The 24,026-nt window shown below is 41.0% G+C and overlaps 1 protein-coding gene and 1 long non-coding RNA gene across 5 annotated transcripts in view; one reads left to right on the top strand and one right to left on the bottom strand.

Annotated features, from left to right (window-relative positions):
- LOC126488601 (uncharacterized) overlaps positions 1 to 11,769 on the bottom strand; it is a 67,455-nt gene extending 55,686 nt beyond the window's left edge. For all 3 annotated transcript variants that reach the window (XR_007588754.1, XR_007588756.1, XR_007588755.1), the window contains exons 1-2: positions 11,633 to 11,769; positions 10,570 to 10,740 (exon numbers count right to left, since the gene is read on the bottom strand). This is a non-coding gene — a long non-coding RNA (uncharacterized lncRNA). The remainder of the gene's footprint in view (positions 1 to 10,569; positions 10,741 to 11,632) is intronic.
- The window catches only part of Dync1i2 (dynein cytoplasmic 1 intermediate chain 2), a 48,910-nt gene continuing 36,596 nt past the window's right edge, over positions 11,713 to 24,026 (top strand). The window contains exons 1-3 of one of the 2 annotated variants that reach the window (XM_050122078.1): positions 11,713 to 11,829; positions 14,014 to 14,130; positions 16,953 to 17,070. In XM_050122078.1, coding sequence (XP_049978035.1) covers positions 14,023 to 14,130; positions 16,953 to 17,070 — 226 coding nt within the window. In that variant the 5' untranslated portion in view covers positions 11,713 to 11,829; positions 14,014 to 14,022. Of the gene's footprint in view, positions 11,830 to 11,874; positions 12,053 to 14,013; positions 14,131 to 16,952; positions 17,071 to 24,026 lie in introns of those variants that run through there. The other variant, XM_050122069.1, reaches the window with a different exon arrangement.

Here is a 24,026-nt window from a genome sequence, read left to right as displayed (position 1 = left end):
GGATCCAGTTCCTGTAAACCTTCTCACTAAAGTCCTAACTTCCTTAGTGGAATTGAGGATTCAATGTATTTGTGTTATGCTAAGTTTTAAGTAAATATTGCAAATTTCAACAGGCACTTTGAAACATTTTTATATGTTATATACTTAACTTACAGAAACATTTCCCCTTCTTTCTCCATGTTTAGCCTCATAACCAGCTTATATTAGGCTGGCAGAACATTTATTACTCTGAAATGTAATGGGTTTTATTTTAACTAAAATAAAAAAAAATCAATCATCCAGCTGCTCTCTTCCTTGAATTCCTTCCATACCTGGCGTCCTAATCATTGGTTTTGTACCCTAATCTTTTGGTTTATTAATAAAGGCAAATCTCTCTAGTAGTTCTATTCATCTTTTGATTAAATTGATCATATTGCATAGAACAGTAAGCTGCCAGTATTCAAGTGCATTCAAAGGAGGTTGTGCCAGGCCTTTTTGATTTGCAAATCTACATGTAAATGCCATTCCACATGGCAGTTAAATGCTCAGTCTTCTGATATTAGCGCAGCATGAAAAGCAACAGTTTTTTTTTATATTTGCAAGAATACATTTCCCTTAACAACACGCATACGTTAGTATGCATACATATGTATATGGCTTTTCTACTATTTTCTACAATGGCCTGCTTTATTGCTTACAGACATGAAATCAATTATTTAACTACCAGACCAACTTACATGCAAACACGTTTGGCTATTGTTTCTTATCTGAATGAGATCACTAGCTAGACGTTTCCTTCTCTTCTACCTCAACCTGAGCAAAGGAGAGTATAATTTAGGAGTTTACTTAATGATTAACTATGTTCAAAAGCTCAGAAAATACTGATGACCAGACGAGGGAGAAAGCAGTTCACAGCATGGACTACTTCATTCACACAAAGCTGGAAAAAAAAAAAGAGAGAGAAATATGGCCTATTTCGGAACAACTGTTATGGCCTGTGTGAGTTTCCTTAAGTCATGGGAGCATGCAAAGGGCATTAAAAGCCAGGATCGTAGGTCAGCATTCTTGGGAGGCATTGTGGGCACGAGATTCTCAGGGTTTGTACACCCGTGGGGAAATCCGGTAGTTAGAATCAACACATGGGGAGTGGTACCCTGACTTTAATCTTCTCAGTGAAACAATGAACTAATTAGCTGTTATGAATCATTGGTCTACTTTCCACACCTTTGGGGATCCATTTCACCCAGGACTGAATGGAGCCAGGCCTGTGTTCTGCTCCCCAGCGGTGACCTCTCTGATTCAAATGTAAAGTGCTCTTGCAGTGAAATTCACTAGGACACAATGTCCAATGGAAAGATTACATTTCCAGTGGGCCAGAAAGATATTTGCCAGCATCTCATTAAGGCTTCGATACAAAGTCTTGGATTTCAATCAGAGCTGAGATAGAATGGCAAGAATCCAGCAGCAAGATGCGAGCCGGGGCTTTGTTTCCCGTAGCATTATGCATCCCCCCCCCACGCCCATCTACAATAAAATCTTGCAAAAATTTCCAGGAGACTAGCTATGGAAAAGAAATAACCCCATAGTCATTTTAATGTCAGCCACACAACACGCTCTGGGAAGCCCCCATGGCCTGATAACTTTGCCTCCCACTCGAGGAGGAGAAGGTGACATCATTTACATTTAGCCCAACACGTGAGAGAGGTGGGGGGAAAAAAATCCCCGCACCGTAAAGGCCGCCTCAATTCTCCCACCTCTGCAGACCCACCTCCCGTCATTAATATGGTCCAGTCATTTCCTACCAGCATTTTCTTCTCTGCCCCTACAAGTAATTTACCGACTTAATGGAAACGGGAGAGATTTGCTTTAACAGACTTTATGAATGTAAGCAGCTCCCACTGGAACCTTTCCCTTTGGAGAGAGGTTATCCTTTGGCCGGGGGGCATTTGTAATAGTTCAGTAATCAAAAAAGATCTGCTTCCTCGGACTTGCTAATTTGCTCCGTCTCTTAAGTAACAAAAGGGTCTAAACCCTGCCTCTCAATTTAAAGGGAGCCTCGTAAAAGCTTCCAGCTTAGCAAGAAATCGGAGAATTCACATCTGAGCTTTTAGCCCCATTTCAATTTGTGCAAGCCTAATATCACGGGAGCCTGATTTCAGCAGCGGGGAAGGTGTGGCTGTCTGTGGAATTTAGTTCTCTATCTGGGAGGGAGTTGCTGGAGGACAGGGCAAACTGCTGAACAGATACAGCGCGTTTTCCTCGGAAGATCGGAATTTCTGAGTCCTCAGCAGGTTTCATGTGAAACTGAAACTTCTGCCTTCAAGTCAGGACTTTGGACTGGGTTTTGATGAGAGGGTGAGGGAAAAAAATCAACTGCATTCTTCTTAAATTGCATGGTTGCATCTCAGTTAGGCACAGCTGTGTCCCCAGTGTGCCGCATAACGCGGGGGCGATAGGATGGTCCAGCCGTGTGGGAGTTGAGAGGCGCCATTGCCATGGCTCAGCCATGGGGAGAAACGTCCTTTGGCCTCGTGTTCTTTTCTGACGCCTTTGGACTGGTGGCATTAGCTGGTCCTGCTTTCAGATGCTAAATCCTGAGTCCCAGTTCAGCTAGACAAACCATGCTACTTCGCGGGAAAATGTATGGTGAGGACAGGGAGGGGCCCGTTAAGCCAGAAACCAGATGGAATGAAAAATCTTTCAATTTATAAATCTGCCAAACAACTTCGAATATTTCAGATACACAATTAAGAGTCGATATAACCAAATATGCCAAATTTGTAATGTTATTCTATTTTTTTGTTGTTGTTGTTTATTATTGTGGTTTTGAGACTGGTTCTCATATAACCAAGATTAGCCTCAAATTCACAAACTGCTGAGCGTGTCCTTACACGCCTGTTCTTCCTGGCTCCACCACGGAACTGCTGGGTTTACAGGCCTGAGCCACCACATTCCGGGTTGAAATTTAAATGTTTTCTCACTGTCCCCGAAGCCCTTGCCTAACCATGGGTTCATGCTAAGTAGAATGGTCGGTAGGAAAGGGCCTCTGCTCAAAGCAGAGCTAAATTAAACTAAACTATCTCCTCTGGAAATATCATCCCATGGATTATTGAAGATCTCAGTGATTTCATCAGCCGTGGTCAGCTCCTCCCAAATCTGAAGACAGACGTAGACAATCACGGTTGGTTCGGAAGTGTAAAGGAAGAATGGCAGCTAAGGAAAAAACACGTTTGAGGAGCTGGGTGTGGCTGGCTGACGGAAAGGCAAACAAGATGGTTTCCCTTCCAAAACAATCTTTGTGTCCGTATTCTTCCGGAAACTTCCGGAAACGTCCCGGCAGATCGAAGACAAGCTTCCTGATTATGCTGTCTCGGCACCATCCAAGGACTTTACCTGGCCTGGCTCGTCGCAGATTGGCATGTTTATTAACACACTGATTCATACTAAAATCTTCCAAGGCCCAAAACACAATAAGTAAATCCCAGCTTGGAATACACTTTTGTAGACAATGACTTACAAAGGTAGGAGCACGGAGGACTTCGGTTGGTCATGTGCTTCCTGTGTTAGCAGGAAGGACCTTTGTTTCATCATCAGTACCCATGCTGAAATCTGGTGCCGGGCATAGCAAGGCATGCTGGTCATTCTAGAGCGGTGGAGATACACAGAGAGGCAGCTCCCTGGGGGTTCACTGGCCAGCCATTCTAAACCACTGGGTAATGCTCCAGACCAGTGAAAGAAAAAAAGTAAATAAAAAAGTGGATGGATAGTGTCCGGGAAATGACACCTGAGGATGTCCACATTCACCTTGCTTCTCTCCTTGTCCCTTGACGACTCCGCCCTCTTCTAACCCATGTTCTCTTTTTCACAAGTCCCACCTCACCTTTTCCTGCCTAGCTATTGGCCAGTCAGCTCTTTGCTAACCAATGAGAGTAATACATATTCACCATTTATAAAAGATTGCTCCACAGCAAACTTTTACCTATAAAGTTGGTTGAACAGCCCACTTGATAGACACAAACATCTCTATAGTGGTGACTCTAGTCTTTTTTCTTTTTCTTTAGTTTTTTGCTATGAGTTGAATCCAGGGTCTTGAACATGCTTGAGATATGCTACGTCACTCAACTATTTCCCCAGTTCACTGACTATAGCCTTTTTTTAAGTTTTGTATTATTACACATTATTTACGATAATCTGTTTCATTATATTTTATATGTGTGTATGATGTATTTTGATCCAGCCTGGTCTACAGAGCTAGTTCCAGGACAGGCTCCAAAGCCACAGAGAAACCCTGCCTCGAAAAACCCAAAAAAAAAAAATGATGTATTTTGATCATATTCATCCCAAGATCCTCTCTTGACCTCTTCCACCTCTGTTTGTAGTAAGAGTTCACTTGCTTGTTCTCGGCAGCTCAGACCCAAAATAACCACACAGAAACTATATTAAGTAAATCACTTCTTGGTCCATTAGCTATTGCTTCTTATTGGCTAACTCTTACATCTTAATTTAACCCATTTCTAGTAACCTATGTATCGCTACGAGGCTATGGCTTACTGGGTAAAGTTCCGCTGTCTATCTCCAGTGAGGCTACATGGCTTCCCCTTGGACTCTGCCTCCTTTCTCCCAGCATTCAGTTTAGTTTTCCCTACTAGCTCTATTCTGCTTTGCTGTAGGCTCAAGACAGTTTCCTTATTAACCAACGGTATTCACAGCATACAGAGGGAAATCCCACATCACCTGCTGATCTCCTTCTCCTTAACTTGGAGACTTCAATCTTAACAGCACTATAAGCACTGATAAAATTCAAACAGTTTGCTTCAGCATTTTCTAATTTCTTCCACATTCTGGAGTTCTGTGGAAATTTGACACATACAGCCTCAGCCCTCAGTGTCCAAAGACCCGAAATCCCTGACACCACAATCCTTATGTCTGTCTTGGAGGTGATCCTACTAGTGTTGGTCTCTTGGGGGTAGTGGGGGAATGTCTATCCATTTGATGAGAACATTTCCTCCTAGAATCATCTGACTCCTCTAGGGTACCACCTTACCTGACTCGGGAATAATTTCTAAGTAGGACATTCATTTATTTTAGCCCACTGTTTTGCTTACAATGGCTTGAAAACAATATATTGGGCATCACGTCACATTTTCCTTGTTTACCTTTTTACCATGTGTGTCCAGGTTCTTGCCTGCATTTCTAATCCTAGGAACACATTCGCCATCTTACGTCTCCACACCCACCTCATCATCACCACTGCCTCATTTTCCCCTAGTCTATTGTGTCTCTGACTCTGGAGCTACCTTGGATTTTAGCACTCTGGATTTGCGTGTGCTCGAGATGGTCTCAGGATGATTTGATTCATACTTGCTACAACACCACAGCAGCCCTGCTGGAACCTCTGGAAATGAGGTGCCATAATGGGTGAGGTACTGGTGATGAAACCCACAGTGGTCAGTGTGCGGATGTGGAATTGGGAAGATGATGTTTAATGCCCTGTGGCTTCAGGAACTGAGGAATACAAGATCCCTTCAGTGAGACTGGGAATAGAAGAGGCTTGCTGGGAAGCCTTGTGCCAGTTGAGTGTGAGGAGCCTGTGGAATCTGCAAGAGATACGTTGGGGTCTGGTGCCAGCCAGGACCCTAAATTAATTCTTCAGATCAGAGGGGAGGTGTGGGATTAAAGACACAACTCACATGATTTTATTGCGAGGGAGATTCTCAGTGATCCCTCATGAAATCCTGAGTTCACATCCTGAAAATTCCTCTGTGTTTATTCTCCAAACAGCCTTTATACCAAAACATAAACTGAGGGGGAATTCATTAGCGTTCTGTTTCCTAGGTAACCAGGTGAATGGCTTTAGTCACGTCCACACTTTTGCCACACCTTTCTATGCCCATTTTGTCACGTCTTCCTATCTTCCTGCTCTGTATGCCAGCTCTGTCATGTAGGCTGAATTAACATCTCTTTTCAGGCATCCAAATTACAAAAAAGGAGCAGAACAACATCCTGACCCTTTTTTAGGGTAGCGACAGCCTGTCTGGAAGGCTACAGTGACCACCTCAGGTGAGAACTATGACTTGAGAGCCTGGCTTCTGTACCATGTAGAGTTATGGGCCTACAGAGATACCCAGTGGGGATCAGGATATTCCACTTGAAAGCTCAGGAGACCATGTTACATTTGTGTAAATATTTCTCAGTGTGTAAGGGTGTGAGCCAATAGACACACATGCATATATTTAGACACAGGCCAACACAACATTCTCAAAGCAGCCCATGTATCTGCCAGTGATGGAGGTTTCCATATTCATATAGAGATAAATATTGGCTGGAAACATACTAAGTAAATCTAAGTTTCTTTCCTTTTATGCAAATCTAGGCATGTTGTTAATCAACATGCTGAATAATTAAAAGATCATTTCCATGTTAATGAAGAAAATCTTAGCCACTCTGAAATTTTCCTAGACCCAGAAAGGTCAAATGTTGAATAAATATTTATTCAGAGAGGAAGATGACAGGCCAATGCTTCTAACATGAAAATTAATCAATCTTGGTATGGCTCGGATTTTACACATTATCTGTGGTTAACTGCATTTTGGCTAGTGATTAGTAATTGCTGTCCTACATGCCCCATGTTCCAAAGAGAACATACTGAGCATCCAGAGTAGTTGAGAAAAAAAAATTAATGATTTTATTCTACCTCAAGAAACTAAATCAATACAAGAAGCCTAGAGAGAATGAGCGTCCCCTCACCACATCTGGAGGGTGTAAGTTCCTTTAATGGGGCACTCATAATTCCCATTACAGTTAATGGGAGGGGTGTGTGTGTGTGTGTGTGTGTGTGTGTGTGTGTGTGTGTGTGTAAGAATGGAGGCTCACTGTCGCTATCAGAAAATGATTCCTTTTGTGTTGATCTCCTAGCTGTGTTTTCATTCTGCCTTTTAAAACCATTACACCTCACAGAGTTTTGAGAGCATTATAGGTAACTTTAGGAAGCCGTCATTATCTCCTCTCTCTTAACCACATAATAGGGGGTGGGAAAGTGAGAGTGCGGTATATACACCACGCTGAGTAGAAGGAACTTGCCTTGAATTCCCGAGCCCCTCAGCCTATTTTCTGTAATGTTCAGTGGTGAATCACACTTAAGTGCTCCATCATTCACTAGGCTATGTGCTTCATGCCAAAGGTTACCAGATTACAAAAGTATCCTCAGCTCGGGAAGGACTCCTAATTCACCATCACCTTATTTTGACACTAAGAGAGAAAATATGTGCATCAAGACAAGTAGAGGAAATAATGGGGGGAAAAAACCCATATTAACTTAACAATGCAGCAAACACTCTGAAGGGGAAAAAATACAGACTGGAAGAATAATAAGGATAATAGAAAAGTAATGCTATTATATTATGAGAGGCTTGCCGGTCAGCTCATGAGCATTCCCTTGAGTGGGGAGGGTCCCTTAAAGAGCTTTCCTTACCATGAGAGGAAATGGGAAAGTTAAGATAGTTCCAAAGTTGGGAGAAAACATTTCTTTTCTGTCAGTGTTTCTGAAAGGGTCAAATACAGTTCCTGAAGGTGAAGTGGAAGAGTTTAGGGGAAAAAAAAATTAAAAACGCGAGCAGCTCAGAGGAGCTATTAACATTTAAAAGATGAACGATCTTTAAGTCCCGGAGGCTGAGCCTCATGAACTTGGATAAGCAAAGTGAGATCTTAGACGACCCCCTAATTAATGTGGGGGAAAAGTAATAAAGATCACACACTTATGCAAAGATCTTGGGAAACATGTTCGTTGCCTGGAGAGAAAGTCACTGAAGTGTATCTTCAACTTTAATAGATTTCATTTTAGCAAAGTTTATCTAACGAAGTGACAATACAGATAAATACCAAATGATGTCATTGCTAGGCTCTAGAAAGACTGCTACCAGCTAAGGGCACTTATGGCTCTTCCAGAGGACCAGAGTTCACGTCCCAGAAGCCTTATCAGGCAATTCATTACCATCTGTGACTCCAAATGATACCTCTGGCCTCTCCAGGTGCCTGCACTCACAAGCATACACCCTGCACACACATACATACATGCAATTAAAAATAATCTTTTAAAAGGTGTCATTGGGCTGGGTGCTGGTGGCACACACCTTTAATCCCTGCACTTGGAAGGCAGAGGCAGGTGGAGCTCTACAAATTCAAGGCCAGCCTGGTCTGCAGAATGAGTTCCAGGACAATCAGAGCTGTTACACAGAGAAACCCTGCCTCAAAAAACCCCAAATAGATGATAGATAGATAGATAGATAGATAGATAGATAGACAGACAGACAGACAGACAGAGCCATTGCTAAAAGCTTCCTACACTGCTAACAGACCACATTTTTCTTTTCCACAATGACATAATTTCTGTGGTCTGTGTGATGAAGATAGACATCATAAGGCTATTGGTAATTGGTGATAAATCCTAAGGTTGACTGTTCAAAAAAGACCTGGTGAGTCCCATGACTCGTTGGAGATCCTGAACCTCTGGGTAGCAGAATACAGCTGTGACCCTTCCAATCCTTCCTCTTCCTTTTGACAGTTTGCTTCACTGATCCTTTTTGTTCTTAACATCTTGATCACTTACCATGCATACATAATAAGGAGGATGCATCTCTTGCAGGATATTTTATCGCACTGTGAACCCCGAGATTGCATTATTTACTGGAAAAACCTGCCTCTAGCTGTGGTGTGGCTCAGCCCCAGCACACACCTTTAATCTAAGATCTTTCTGCTTGATTACTGTAAACAGAATTAAATAAAATCAACCATAGCTGGAGCAAGCATCCAGCTGAAAGGAAATAACCAAAGAGAGTAAGAGGAAGTCAGGAGGACAGAAAGAGCGATGCACAGGAAACAGGAAGTAGAAGGGAGGGACATCCAGTTGGAGGAGTTTTTGTTTGAGATGGCATAGGAGAAAGTCTCTCTGTGGAGGAGGAAGCAACTGGGTGCTTTCTCTGCCTCTCTGCACTCGCAGGTTTGCACCCTGGCCTCTTCCCAAGTCTTTATTGATAAAATAGAATAAAGGAGACATCCATCTTAAAGGTGGAGTTTGATAGAATTTTCAAATTGGTACAGCCTCTTTGGATGTCAGTGTGGTGATTTCTCAGAAAATTAGGAAACATGTTACAAGAAAGGCTGCTTGTTGGTCCCTGGCCATTTAACCTCAAAATAATCACACAGAAACTTTATTAATTAAATCACTGCTTGGCCCATTAGCTCTAGCTTCTTATTGGCTAACTCTTACATCTTAATTTAACCAATTTCTAGTAATCTGTGTATTGCCACGAGGCTGTAGCTTACTGGGTAAAGTTTCAGTGTCTATCTCTGGTGGGGCTACATGGCTTCTCCTCTGACTCTGCCTCCTTTCTCCCAGCATTCAGTTTAGTTTTCCCCACCTAGCTAAGTTCTGCCCTGCTATAGGTCCAAAGCAATTTCTTTATTCATTAATGGTAATCACAACATACAGAGGGAAATCTCACATCAGAAACAACCTTCCTCAAGACCCAGCAATACCACTTTTGGGTATTTACCCAAAGGATGCTCAGTGGTACCACAAGGACATGTGCTCAACTATGTTCATAGCAGCATTGCTTGTCATAGCCAGAACCTAGAAACAATTTAAATGCCCCTTGACCAAAAAAAAAAAAAAATGAATAAGGAAAATGTGGTACATTTACACAATGGACTACTACACAGCAGAAAAAAATGACATCTTGAAATTGCAGGCAAATGGATGGATCTAGAAAACATATTGAGTGAGGTAATCCAGACCCAGAAAGGCAAATATCATATGTACGCACACATAAGTGACTTTTAGATATAAAGCAAAAAAAAACCCAGCCTACAATCCATAATCCCAGAAAATCTAAACAGCAATGAGACGTACATGGATCTAATCTACATGAGAAGTAGAAAAAGACAAGATCTCCTGAGTAAATTGGGAGCATAGGGACCATTGGTGGGGGCTGAATGGGAGAGGAGAGGAAGGGAGTGGAGTAGAGAAAAATATATACCTCAATAAAATCAATTTAAAAATGAATATACACAGAGGATCTGGATTATGTGTATTATTGTGTTTTCTTCGGAGTTTTGATTGTTAATGAATTAACTGCTGGAAACCATTTGATTTTGGGAGCCACTAAGCTAAACCAACTTATATATTTTAAAGGGTTATTGTCTAAAAAGTTTGGGTATAAAGATATATTACTTTGGAAAAGAGGTTCTGCCTTTGTTTCCCCAGAAGATGAGAACCTGTGGATTCCTTCCAGGATAATGTAGTTTGATGAAACAAGATCCCCCCGAAGATCTCCATGAACCCTAAAAATACTCCCCCTCCCCTCTCCCCCTCTCTCCCCTCCCCTCCCCTCCCCTCCTCTCCTCTCCTCTCCTCTCCTCTCCTCTCCTCCGAGAGAGCTGCATTAGTGAGGGTAGGGATAGGGTGCAGAGAGCTAAGCAGTAGGACAGGAGAAAACAAGGGAGGAGATAGGGCCTGAGGAGATCTGCCATGTGACCTTTGGAAGAGCAAGCAGTGCTCTTAACCACCGAGCCGTCTCTCCAGCCCCCTCTTACCTGTTTCTATGGCTTAGTTACTCAATCTTGTCTTAACAGTTCATTGAACTGAGCACCCAGTCTTTTTCCTTGAAGAAGGGCGATGGGTTTTAGTTCCTATAGAATAAAGCTCCATTCCCGGTACAGGATGAGTGACCCTCAGGAGAGCTCTTTCAAGCGAAGAGACAGAAACTATAATGGAGAGAAGGAAACAAAGGTTGCTTAAATAAACACGCTTTGAAATTTTAGAACTTAAAACTCGATATAATCTAAATTTAAGCAATGTGCTTCTTGTCAGTTTTCTGGATGATAAGAAATATCATGTTTTGGCATTAGCTTTAATAATTGGTAAATAATGCTGCAAATTGTTCAAACAAACTTTTCAAACCATCTGTGTTAGCCCATACTCTTCTGATAATTTATATTCCAATAATTTTCTGCATATTTAAAATCTAATCAGATCCAATAGTATAGTTTTTTGGGTTTTCTTGTTTTGTTTTGTTTTTATTTTTTGTTTTGTTTTGAGACAGGATTTCTTTGCATGGCCCTGGCTGTCTTGGAACTCCCTCGGTAGACCAGGCTGGCCTTGAACCCACAGAGCTCCGCCCGCCTCTGTCTCCGGAGTGCTGGGATTAACGGACTGAACCACCATCACTAGGAATAAAATGCTTTCTTACCAAACATACTTTTAAGAGAAGAGTATTCTGCTATAAGATACTAGAAAATATTTTATATGCTACTTAATATATTTTTATTTAGATATTGTGCACATGCTACATGAAGCCTCAGTAAACACATACACCTAAAACCCGTGCTCGAAACTCGCTAAAATTCTGTCCACAGGTAAGGTACATGTTTATAAACGCTTTTAAAAGTGTCCCTTTCTCCGTTTCAATATGGAAAACAACATTTCTTAAGATTTTTGTTAATGTTGGGCTACGGATCTTAAGAAAGAAGACATACAACATTGTGAGCACTGTACAACCAAAGAAAACACTTTCAAGACAGATGCTAGAATGCTCCTACTGTCATTTTAAGGTTCTTGGGGCCAAAAAGTTAAGACAGACTACATATCCCAGCATACCTTGCCTCTATTGGAGGCCTACAAGTCTTATGACCGGGCAATGCGACTAGTTGCCGGGCCTTGCAGTTCTCTGGGGTGTTGTGGGTTCCGCCCCAGGATGTGAGGTGCAGTTGTCCAGTTTTTGCCAAAGCGGAAATACTTCGGGTCCTGAGGCCGGTGTAGATCTGTTTCACCCGTCAGCTTCTGTTTTACAAAAGGTAAGTAACTCCGCCCAGCCCCACCAGGCGGCCGCGACTCCGCTTCTGTGAGCGACCGCGTCTCGGCGCAGCCGTTTGTCCCTTGGCTCTCGCCGTAGCGGCCGCCGCCCATCCCTCTTTGTGTGTCTGGGACGCCACGGATCTGCGGTGGCGACTGTTGGAGAGGGACGATCCCGGGAAGTTACCGGCCAGAGGAAGCTTTCTCCACCCCGCCACCTGACAGGTGGGTCGGCCGCGCTTCCTTCAAGGCCCTTTTGCCTCCGGTGGTGGCGTCGGAGCTCGCTGGGCCGGCCGGTCGATCGTTCTGACAGCACCGGCCCTGGTGACTCTAGAAGGCCTGGGGAGGCCACCGCGGCCCCGCAACACTTGGGGCCGGAGCCTTGGTGTCTCGGGGCTTGCCCTGCATCGGTCCCGCGGTTCCGGGACACACCCAGCCAGGACCGCGTCCTCTTGGCCTTAAGCCCAGGGAGAAACTAATTCCTTAAGTTTTGCTTGGTTGTATGAATAAGGGGTCGCTACTCCTTGGGTCGGTAGCTTGTCCAGGCACCTGGCGTGTGTGTTGGAGGTCGCTGAACACTGAGAGGTTTTAACACCCTGTTAGACACCTTCCTCTTGCCGGCGTTTTAAGAAAATGAACCTGTCAGTCACGGAGCAGTGGCTCTGGCCTGTCTGAGGATGAAGGAGCTAGCTGATCACCGGTGCTAAAGCCGGACAGACTAGTTACAGCTGACTGAAGAGATTACTTCTTTAATCTAGGTAGCAGGTAGTATTTATTGATATACTTGTTGACAGTTGACCGTAAACAGAAAAGAATACGTCCAGCCTAGCATACAGAGTAATGTGTATGGAAGCTCCCTTCAACAGCCCTTAACAGTGTGAAGCTTCTCAGAGGCCTGGGAAGGGTGGGTGAGGAGACAGGGGCTCTTGCTTTGTGACTTGGCTGGGAGTATATGTAAGGTACATATTATATGATTGCATTAAAGGGATTTCCCCTATCACCTGCTCACCATTTTTTTTGTCCCCTGGCCTGTCAATCCTTCTTGCATACTGTAATCAAAATCCCCCTTTTGCATTTACAGTGGGTACTCTTGCCTCCTTACCAACTTGCACTTAATCCAAATCTATTGTGTTTGAGGTTTTTCGCCCAGTTTCCTAAATCTAAAATATTTATTCTTGAAATTGTACCAAGAGCGACACTGACAGAGATTAAACAAGTAATGTAGCTAAAGTAACAGATTCCTGGCTCCCATCTTACGCTCAGCCCCTAAGTTACTTTCTAGTTCAGAAAGATCCTGGTTCATCTTCGTATGAAGTGTTCAAGTTTGTAATTCCATGTACTCTACACGTGGTTCACTTAGCCACTGTCATTTTAATGTTACGGTTGCCATACTGAAAAAGTAACAAAAATGACAAAAACACAGTCCCAGGCTCAAATAGATGGCAGTCCAATATGGACCATTTCAGGTCCATTCACAGACAATCATGTAAAAAAAATGCCATTTGGTTTGATTGTTATGGAACATTGATGGAGCTTACAGGATTTTTAGGAATTCTCCGTTTAGTCATTCAGCCTTCTTATCGAATTTCTAGGAACAAATGCAGAAATATCTGTTAATATGTTTGCATTCGTGGCTGAAGACTAGACATTCTTTAAAAACCTGTTTTGCTACGTATGGCCCATGCTCTTGGAACTCTTCTCCCGCTTCTGCAGAGCTGGGATTTCAGGTGTGAGCCATCATACTCTAAGACAAGTTTAGTGCCAACCCTGTCTTTTGTTTTAAACACTAGTTATGACTTGATCAAATTCAGAGTAATTAAAAAACTTTGGATCTGGGTGTGCTGGCTGACTCCCAGCTCACCAGCGTCTTAGATAAAAAGATTGCCATGAGGACAGCCTAGGCTACAGAGCGAGACATTGTTAAACTTGGTCTTAGGAACATTAAAGCGCCCACTATGTGCTAGCTATTGTGCTCAAATTTTGGATAATACTTGTTCATAATTTTTTCTTACGTCTTAATAGTATAAGTACCTATGTTTTTATTATTTAAAAATATAACGTGTTGTTTTTCTTAGGTATCATCGAAATTTTTAGTTTCTTGTCATATTTCTTAAAGTATTATTTTTTTTAAGTCTGCTACTTTTTTTAATCCATGTAATGATTATTATAAATGTATGATTTTTAAGGTCACAACCATGTCGGACAAAAGTGAATTAAAAGCTGAGTTGGAACGTAAGAAGCAGCGGTTGGCCCAAATCAGAGAAGAAAAGAAGAGGAAAGAAGAGGAAAGGAAAAAAAAGGAAGTACGTTTAATTCAATAAAACAAACAAAACCTTTTAGTATGAATAAGTACATTCTGTTTTAAGAACTTAGACCTTTCTGTAAGAACTTTAGAACAATTGCAAATCCAGCAGCTGGTATTGTCAGTGAATCTGACTTTAAAGCTAGGTATATGAAAATGACAAAACTGGTATGGTATGATATTTTTAACAAGCTAAAAGTATTTCATATAATTTGATGCATTTCTAAGATTTGAGTTATAGAAATTGAATTTATTCATGTAGTCTTTTAGGGATATATGTTTTATGCAAAGTAAGATCACTGCATTATAATACTTGATATATATGTTTATCATAATAAATTAATTATTCAGATACTTTGATAATTTGCTTTGATATTACTGGCAAAACGAGCTATACATGACAATTTATTTGAGTAGTGGATTTGCATGTACTTAATGATTATCATGAGTTAGTCATTGAAATATATTAATGGACAATGGATTTAATAGTACCAAAAAGGTACTTTTATCTTCTGACTTAGTTTATCACATACTGTAAGATATATATATTCCAAATATACATTATCTCTAAGCTGGACACACTTTACTTGTCCTGCATTGACATGTATACACTGTTCCCTGTTGCAGCTCTTTGGGCAGATGTATTTATCTGCATCACAGATACATTTCAAATGGCCAGCATACCGTACCTTGCCCTAAGTTTGCCTGTTGTACCAAGTTTATGTATGTAAATGCCAGGACAACAGCAAGACTATTAGACATCTCTCAGGAGCTGGAGAAAGAGCATTGGCAGAAAAAAAAAGCAGAGTTTATCACAGTGATTCAACAGTTATGTGCAGAGTTTATCACAGTGGTTCAACAGTTATGTGCAGAGTTGCTAAGATACCCAAAGGACTGTGATTGAAGAGTTTCCTACAGTTCTTTCCTCCAATCTCCCAGACCTTTCTGTGCTATACAGAAAAGTGCTGACACTGTGCATTGGATATTTGATTGGATGGTTGAGACTGGCAGAGTCAATCCAAATAGTACTTATAACCTTAACCTGTTCAGTAGTGAGAACAAACTTGATTTAAAGCCATAAGTGGCCTCTGAGTACCAATTACTATTATTTATGATTGATGTCTAACTTGAAATCTTTAAAACATTCTGAGACAATAAGCGGTGAGGGTCAGCTTGAAAACGGCATCTCTTCCACTATATTTTGATGAAAATAAGTTAATACGATATAAAAATATTGTGACTAACAAAATTCACTCGATATATGAGTGTGGTTGTCTACTTGACAAGCTTTCACTGAGAGCTTAAGCTTCCCTTGGTATTTTATATGCGCTAAGGATGTTGAGATTTGTCCAGTGTAGTTAGATTTTTCTAAAACTATATATAAATAACTAAAATAAAAGTTGGCAGCTGGACTTGGTAGTACGTGCCTTTAATTCTAAGACTTGGGGGGCAGAGGCAGGCAGATCTCTGAGATCCAGGACACTCGGGGATACACAGAGAAACCCTGTCTTGAAAAAACAAAACAACAATAAGAAGTTGGTAAAAATTTTTCTAACAAAAATGTTTGGTTTTAACGTGTCCCAGCTGCGTGTTTTTGTGACTAAAATATGACCCGAAAGCTGGCCTTAGTGGCACTTGCTTGCAACCCTCCCTTCTTAGGAGGTTCAGATAGGAAGTTCTTGCAAGTCTGCAGACTTGAGGCCAACATGGGTAACATGAAAAAACAAAACAAAACAAAACAAAACAAAAACAGATAAAATAAGGATAATGTCTAGAATTAAAAAAAATGAGTTTTCTCTAGATTTTTTTTAAAAAATTGTGTGTGTGTGTGTGTGTGTGTGTGTGTGTGTGTGTGGTGCCCCAGGAGAAGTCCAGAAGAGAGTCTAACAGCTGGAGCTAAAGGTGGTGTGAGATGCCAGACGTGGGTGCTGCGGACTGAACTTGGGTCCTGTGCAAGAGCAATGTGGACTCCCAACCACCGAGTCATCTCTTCAGCTTCTCTAGAAGAGTTTTTGATATATATTCTTTATATAAATTCTTTGGAAATCTTACGTAGAACTTTAAAAATTTTTTTCAACCAATCAAATTTGTTATATAATTTAAATTATCTATTTACTTCTTATGTCTTAAATTATTCTAATTTTTTCCCCTCTGTCACTTTTATATCTAAACTTTTGTACTCCTAGAGTTGGAGACTTCCATGATTCCTGTCCCTGGTCATTAGTTTCATCCTATAAAAAATTTGAACTTGACTTTTTTAAAGAGTTGTTATGTATTTTAAGGTAGACTCTTGCCATGTAGCCTTGGCTGTCCTGGAACTTACTATGTAGACCAGGCTGTCCTTGAACTCAGGGAAATTCTCTGTCCACTGAATTCTGGGATTACAGGCATGAACTACCATTCTGGCTGTTTTGAAAATATATTTGTGGAGGTACCTTGGATCCAATGAGAATGATGTATAAAAAGAACTTTACTTTTAAAACTAATTTTATCCTAAACGTTTACAGTTGTAACTTTGTTTAAAATATTTTTATATGGGGCTGGAGAGATGCCTTAGTGCTTGCGTGCACTGCTGCTCTCAGAGGACTGGGTTTGATTCCTGGTACCCACATGGCAGCTCACAAACACCGACAGATCCAGTTCTAGGGGGTCCAACTTCTTTTGGCCTCCATTGGGAAACATGTGGTGCACTATACAACATTCAAACAAAACACCATACACATATGAATAAAAATAAAAATTTTTTAAAAAAGTAAAATATTTTTATAAATAGAAATGTGTTGTATTATTCATGAACTTGTGTTTTTATCTGAAAACATTTAGACTGATCAGAAGAAGGAAGCTGCTGTTGCTGTGCAGGAAGAATCCGATCTTGAAAAGAAGAGAAGAGAAGCTGAGGCATTGCTTCAAAGCATGGGGCTGACTACAGATTCCCCCATTGGTAAGGATCTGAATCTATCTATTTATGGGAGACAGGCTTATGTTCTGTTGAGCGCAGACATGTCTGAGCTCAGTGCATTGGTGTGATATATACATATGGTCTTTGTCTCAAAAACGTTTATCATTTACTTGGAATTCCTTTTTTCCCCAGACATATTAGTATATAGTTATTTGTTTGAGAGATCAAGATTAATATCTACTAACACATACCAAGCTACCAAATTGAATTTTCTTACTTAAATCAGCAATTTACTGTGCACAATACTATGCTAAACTTAAAGATGAGTACTGTGTACTCGTTTTCATAGACTAGGGAAAGGTGTCCAAGTCAGAGATCTAGCACTAGTACTCAAAAGCAAAGGAACAGGAAGAGAAATTTATAGTATTTTCTCAAAGCAGTAAGAGGCATAATAATACTGGCTGCTTCTTTTGGCAGTCATTTCACTTGGTCTTATCCTTTTCCTGGGTTATTCATTGTGATGATTATATTAGACTAGTAGGCCACATAGAGATGCTGAGAATGATCTAGCTATACATCAGAAAGCATTCAGTGCTTACTTCATATATAGTTCTGTGTTGGGTGCTGCTATGGAGAATGTATTTAAGTGCGACAATGACCTTTATCCTTTAGGGACCTGGCATTTCAAGGTTAGTTTTTGAGCTAATATCTTTGTGTGTTTGTGTGTGTGCAGGCAAGTGCCCACGTATGTAAAAGCCAGAAGATAACCTTGGTTCATTCCTCGGGTGCTACCCATCTTCCTCACCTCGGGCTTGGAATAGAGTAGGCTGCTGGCCCCTGAGTTGAGAGATCCCCAGTCTCCGTCTCCCTGGCTGGGACTACAGTCATATACCACCAAGCTGGTTCTGGGCCCAGAACTCAGGTCCTCATGCTTGTGTAGCAAGCATTTTACAATTGGAACTACCTCCTTAGCCATATTTCTAGGATGTTGAGGTTTTTGTTTTGGGTTTTGGGTTTGGTTTTTGTGACTGGGTTTTCTGCCCCATCTGACCTTGAACTCTCAGTCCTCTTGCCTTGGCCTCCTGAGTGCTGGGATTACCAGTGTGTGCTGGCACCTAGACTGTAGGCTGACTTCATCTATCCTAGGGACACATACCAGAGGCAGTAACGCCTGTTGTGGAGCTTCCTGTCCTTAGTAAAGCTGGTGTTTCTAAAAGGTTTTAAGATGAAAAGGCTCATTAGTCTTAGGATCTGTTTATTGTTACTTCTTCCTGCTCATGGTTTTTCTTTATTGATAGTATTTGAAGACTATATTATTTTATATTATACATTATTTTATATTATACATTAATTTTATATTTTTAATAATCCTGTGTTATATACTTTGATTTTAAAAACAAGTTAATTAGATTTTTTTTGTTATCCTAGTAACTGAACCATATCACTTATTAGTTGTACAATTCTTGAAGGGTCTTGATTTTTATTTTCTGTGCCACTGTGTTATTTTTTTCCCTTCCCTGTTCTTTTTGCCCCCTTGGGCTTCTCCGTCACTTGCTCATCTGTCTTAGTTCATAGCCTGCCTCTGCTGTTGATTCTTGTTCTTTAGAGATGGCATGGAGAGGCTCTCCCTCTTTCTCCACTTCTAGTTCTAGTGGTTGCATAATGTAACCACTCTTGGGTTTTTAGAATATATAGGTTCTTTGGGTCTGTCTTCTGAGTCTGCATTTCTAATGTCTTTCATATTTGTGTGTGTTTAACATTGATGACATTGTACTGTGTAATTATTTATTTCATGTTGCTACATACTTACTTGGCTAGTTATTTTTGACCTATATTATATTCCATTATGCATTATATTTCACTTCCCCAGTTCCCTGGTACTGTGTACTCAGGTTGCTTGTCTGTTTTAGTATCATAAATAGTGTATTTCCTCCCTTTGAAGGAAGCAGAAGAGTTTCTCTGGGGATGTGTCCAGGAATTGACTAGGCTGTGATGCTTTATGCAGGCTTACTTAGGTTCTACTTATCAGTCTCAGAAGTATCTACAAATACTAACCCTCCTGCGTCCATATTTTCACTGAACATTATCCAAGCTGCTGGCTTGATGGGCATTTCTGTTGCTGTGATAAAATTTCCTGACACAAAGCAACGTAGGAAGAGTTTACTTTAGTTCCCTGTTCCCGGTCACAGACTGTCAGAGGGAAGTCAGGTAGCAGGAACTCGAGCTAAGCTAGTCACATCCCAGCCACAGCAAGAGCAGAGCCAAATGGGTGCGTGTGTGCTACTCGCTCGATCGCTTGTGCTGGGCTCAGTGATTCTGCTGTCGCACAGGTCAGAAGCCCCTGCCTAGAGAGTGGCATTATCCACATCAGTTAACCTCTTGAAGACATCGCCCACAAACACGCCACAGACCAACCTAATGTAGACGATATCCCATTACGACTCTTCTCAGGGGACTCCAACCTGTGCCTGACTGACAGTTAACGCTAACCGTCACAGGTAGCGATGATAAACCCAATGTTTACAGTGCACACATACCCGATTACAGTGACTGAACGGCTGTCTCTTCATATAACTGTTCCCATTCAGCTTGTCTCCTCTGGGATTTGTATGTGTGTTATTTTTGTTTGTTTATTATTGAGGTTTTTATCTTTTGATTTGTAGAACTTTTATCTTCATGGTTTAAAAACAAAAACAAACAACCTTCTCCTAATCGGTTACCTGTTGACTCTGTTCTTAATCTTTATTGAAAAGAGTCCTCCATTTTATGTACTCACATCTACCAATTACCTTCCTTTCTGATCTTGCTGTATAGCTGTCTGGAATCTGCTATGTAGACCGGGCTACCCAGTGTCTGTAGGCTTTCAGTGTGTATAGATGGGAAAGGAGAGCCTTTCCATAGAAGAAATGTGAGCCAAGACAGGGAAGTGTACTCAGAGAAATAGCCCATGGTTCATTCACTCTGCTGGATGGCAAGGTAGGCAGAGAGAGGCTGTCAGAAATGAAGGGTCCAGCTAGACATGGAGAGCTTTGGGAGGCAGTTCCAGGTTTACCCAGGAAAGTGTATGGTCAGCTCTTCTTATCAGCTGCAGTTGTGGGCGTTTGTTTGGAGGATTTCTTCTTTTAGATTCTTTTTAAGTGTCTTTGAGTGTTTCACCTACATGTATGTATATGTATTATACATGTGCCTCAGAGGCCCGAGAGGATGTAGGATTCCCCCAGAACTGGAGTTAGGGATGGTTGTGAACCACCATGTGGGTGCTGGGAGCTGAACCAAGGTTCTCTGGAAGAATAAGAGTAAGTGTCCTTCTTTTAAATATTTTAAATATTTGCTGTTATTAGTGTATGTACTACATGGAGTGTTTGGAGGTCAGATGACAGCTTCGTGAAGTTGGTTCTCTTCGCCTCCATGTGGATAAAGAGGATCAAATTTAGGCCTGCAGGCTTTTGTGGCAAGCATCTTTTCACGCTGAGCTGTCTCACCACTATTTCCTATTCACTTTTGTTGGTGGTGTTGTTTGTTTTTTGCCTTTTTTTTTTTCTAATGAGGCAGGGTCTTCCTGATTGTCATGGAACTCACTATATAGACCAGGCAGACCTCAAACTCCCAGAGATCTGTCTCCCTCTACCTCCCAAGTGCTAGAATTAAAGGCTGGCTTCTTTCTTTGTAATGAGAACTTAGTAAACATTTTACATGATCATAATCTCATTATAAAATTAATATGGTATAAATTTATAGTATTTAGACTTCCCATAAGTTTGACTTCCCTTTTGAACTGTGAAAAGTTTGAAACATTGATTTTTAAAACTCAAATTTCTAATATTTACTTTTACAGATTTTTAAGAAAAATTTTGTTCACTCATTAATTCAGAAAATATTAAGAACTTTTGATAAGCCAGTCTTGGGGATAGACTTCTGAGTATAGACAAGAGCCTTGCAGAGTTCCTGTAGTGGGGCTGGATATATCAGCGTGAGACTGAGGGCTGCATGGGATAGGGTGTTGGAAAAGCTGTGTGAGCGAGTAGGCGCCATCCAGGTGGAGGCAGTAGTGAGTACCGAGTCCCTGGGTAGATCCAGGCGTAGCTAGGCCTGTGTGATTGCTGTGTGATAAGCCAGAGAGAAGCAAAGAGCCAAGTGGGTAGAGGCCAGGGGATTTACAGCCTGGAGTAGGATACAAGAGTTTTGTTTTTAACAAAATCAAAACCTTTATTAGTCTTTTAGAACATAAACAAAACAAAACAAAAACAAACTACAAGATAACTATGATTAGCTTAGGAAATAGCCGTACATCTTTAAAGTATTTCCCTTTAACATAAACTTATGCTTATAGAATCTAAACACTAAAGGTTTTTTAAAGATCCAGAATTTAGCATAAGTCAAGGAAATCCATTTGTACTTCAGGTCTTTCTCCAAGAACCAGCGTTGCTGTATTACTGCCATTTAGTAGAATCTGATGTAATTTAGTAATCCTTCTTCTGTCCACTATTGCTTCAAATCCTGAGATATTGTCCAGCATCATATTGAAAAACTCCAAATCCTAGAAGTATACCAACAATTCCATTTTTATTCTTCATCTGTGTGAAGTCTTGATCCTGTGCACTTGTGCATAAGCTCTGATGGCAGGAGCTGCAAAGAGTTACTGGTAGCTTAGCAACAGGAGCCATGCTGACAGTCTGGAGGGGTTTATAAGGATTTCAAGCCAAGACTTCCTTAAATAGAAACTGTACCATCAGAACTGTAACTGGCCTTCAGCCTTGGATTTTGTATCCTCTCTTAGGTGACACTTGAGTTTGAAAGTATGAGGCAAGTTGATTCAAATAAAAATGTCGCTAAGTCACTGTTCCTAGCTGGGCAAGTGTAGCACATGGAGTGTCATTTTGTATCCAGGTAGCAGGTGTATGCTTAGGTAGAGATCATTTCCTTGCTGTTTTCTGTTAGTAGCTTCATTTTGATCTTATCACTGTTCTGAGGGGTGGCCTATCTGCCGGGGAACGCTTTGTGAAGTCAGCTCTTTGCTTCTACCTTTACCCGGGTTCCAGGGATGGAACTCAGGCCTGCAGGCTTGCACAGCACGCATCCTTACTGGCCAGAATGTCTCAAAAAATCTCTTCTTTATTCAATTGTTTTGTTCTAAGTGTAGACATGAGAGAAAGGTGGAAAATGAAAGGTAAAGTATTGCTAATCTTCAAGCCATTAGTTTGGTGTTTTTGCTAAATTAAACTATGAAAAGACTGTAAATAGCTATGCTTTTTCTTTTTAATGAAAATGCTCATGAATGTGAGTGGTTTCTGAAAGATTTTGAGCTTTTTAAATATTTTTCTTTTATGTGTATGTGTTTTCCCTGCATGTGTGTATGTATGTGAACTATGAGCATGCATGCTGTCTGTGGAGGTCAGAAGAGGGTTCAGTCACCATGTTAGTGCTGGGGACTGAACTGGGAATCTTCTGTGACCTAGTTAGGGTCACTATTGCTGTGATGAATAAACCATGACCAAAGCAACTTGGGAAGGAAGGGGTTTATTAAAGCCCTATGCTTCCACATCACTGTTCAATTGAAGGAAGTCAGTCAGGACAGGAACTCAATCACTACAAGAACCCGGGGACAAGAACTGTCCCCAAGGCTTGCTTAGCCTGTTTTCTTATAGAACCTATAAATTGGCTGCCCCCTCCCCCCCAATCAATCACTGCTTAAGAAAATGCCCTACAGGCTAGCCTACCTACAACCTGATCTTCTGGAGACATTTTCTCAACTGAGGCTTCCTCTTCTCAGATGATTCTAGCCTTTGTCAAGTTGACATGAACTAGCCAGCACATTTTGTTAGAGCAGCAAGTGCTCTTGACAACTGAGCCATCTCTCCAGCCCCGGGATCTTGATTAAGTATAATCTTACTATTTGACATGGGAATATTTAGAATTTTTAGCCTCCTGTAAGAGTACAAAGTTAGATCTGGCCAAAAGGAACAGTTTAGTGCACAGTAAGTAAGCAGGATTTGGGAAACAAGCTAAGTGTCATTGCTTTATTGTAGCTTACAGTACTTATAAATAATGTAAATACGAGATCATGTTTACAGCAGACCATAAGCTGATACACAGAATTAAGAGTATCCTTAAATAGCTGCTGTGGCCTGGACTCTGTTTAAGATTTTAGCCTTTCCAAGTCCTTGTGGATTGCTTTGTTATTTCTAAACTATTTTCCCTCTCTTAGCTGATTTAACATAATGAAACCAATAAAGGGCTAAACACATTATGGTGATATTGTTGCCTTTAAACATTAGGCCAAAGTGGGGGCAGGGACGGAAGGACAAGAGAGATGGCTCAGCAGGTAAGACTGTATACTCTAGTAGAAGACTTGGGTTAGATTCCCAGCACCCATGTAGGTAGATTACAGCTCCCTGTAATTCCAGCACCAGGGGATCTGATGCCCTCTTCTAACTTCTCAGGACACCTGCATTCCTGTGTACTGTGGCCACAGAAACATACACATAATTAAAAATAAATCTTAAAAAACAATTAGGCAAAATGCATTTCATAATCCTTAAAACATACACTTATAACCCCAATATCAATGCCTAGCACTTCTTTATAATTTGTCATGAAGAGTACAAAATACAGATAAAGTTGTTACTGGGTTTTTTGTTGTTGTTGTTGTTTTCAATAATTCAGTTTCAAACAAACAAACAAACTAACAAGCAAACCCAGAGGCTGGAGAGATGGCTCAGCAGTCAAGCACAGTTGGTACTCTTGCAGAGGACTTAAGTTCAGTTCCTGGTACCCACATGGTGGCTCACAATCATCTTTAACTCCAGTTTCAGGGGACTGGACTCCTTCTGACCTCTGAGGATACCAGGCAAATGTGATAATTTTTTAAAAGTCCAGTTTGTATCATGACCTAACGTATGAATATTTGTGTTATTTTCTCTATAAAAATTTCTTGAATCACTATCAAACATATTTCTCTTTAATATGATTTTTCTTTTTTTTAAATTCAACTAAAAATA

Source organism: Alexandromys fortis, unplaced genomic scaffold (assembly GCF_014885135.2).
Source record: "Alexandromys fortis isolate MF-2015 unplaced genomic scaffold, M_Fortis_MF-2015_v1.1 scaffold_8_9099976_23576923, whole genome shotgun sequence".
Lineage (NCBI taxonomy): Eukaryota > Metazoa > Chordata > Mammalia > Rodentia > Cricetidae > Alexandromys > Alexandromys fortis.
Note: the sequence above shows the minus strand (reverse complement) of the source record. Positions and strands in the feature narration are given on the sequence as shown.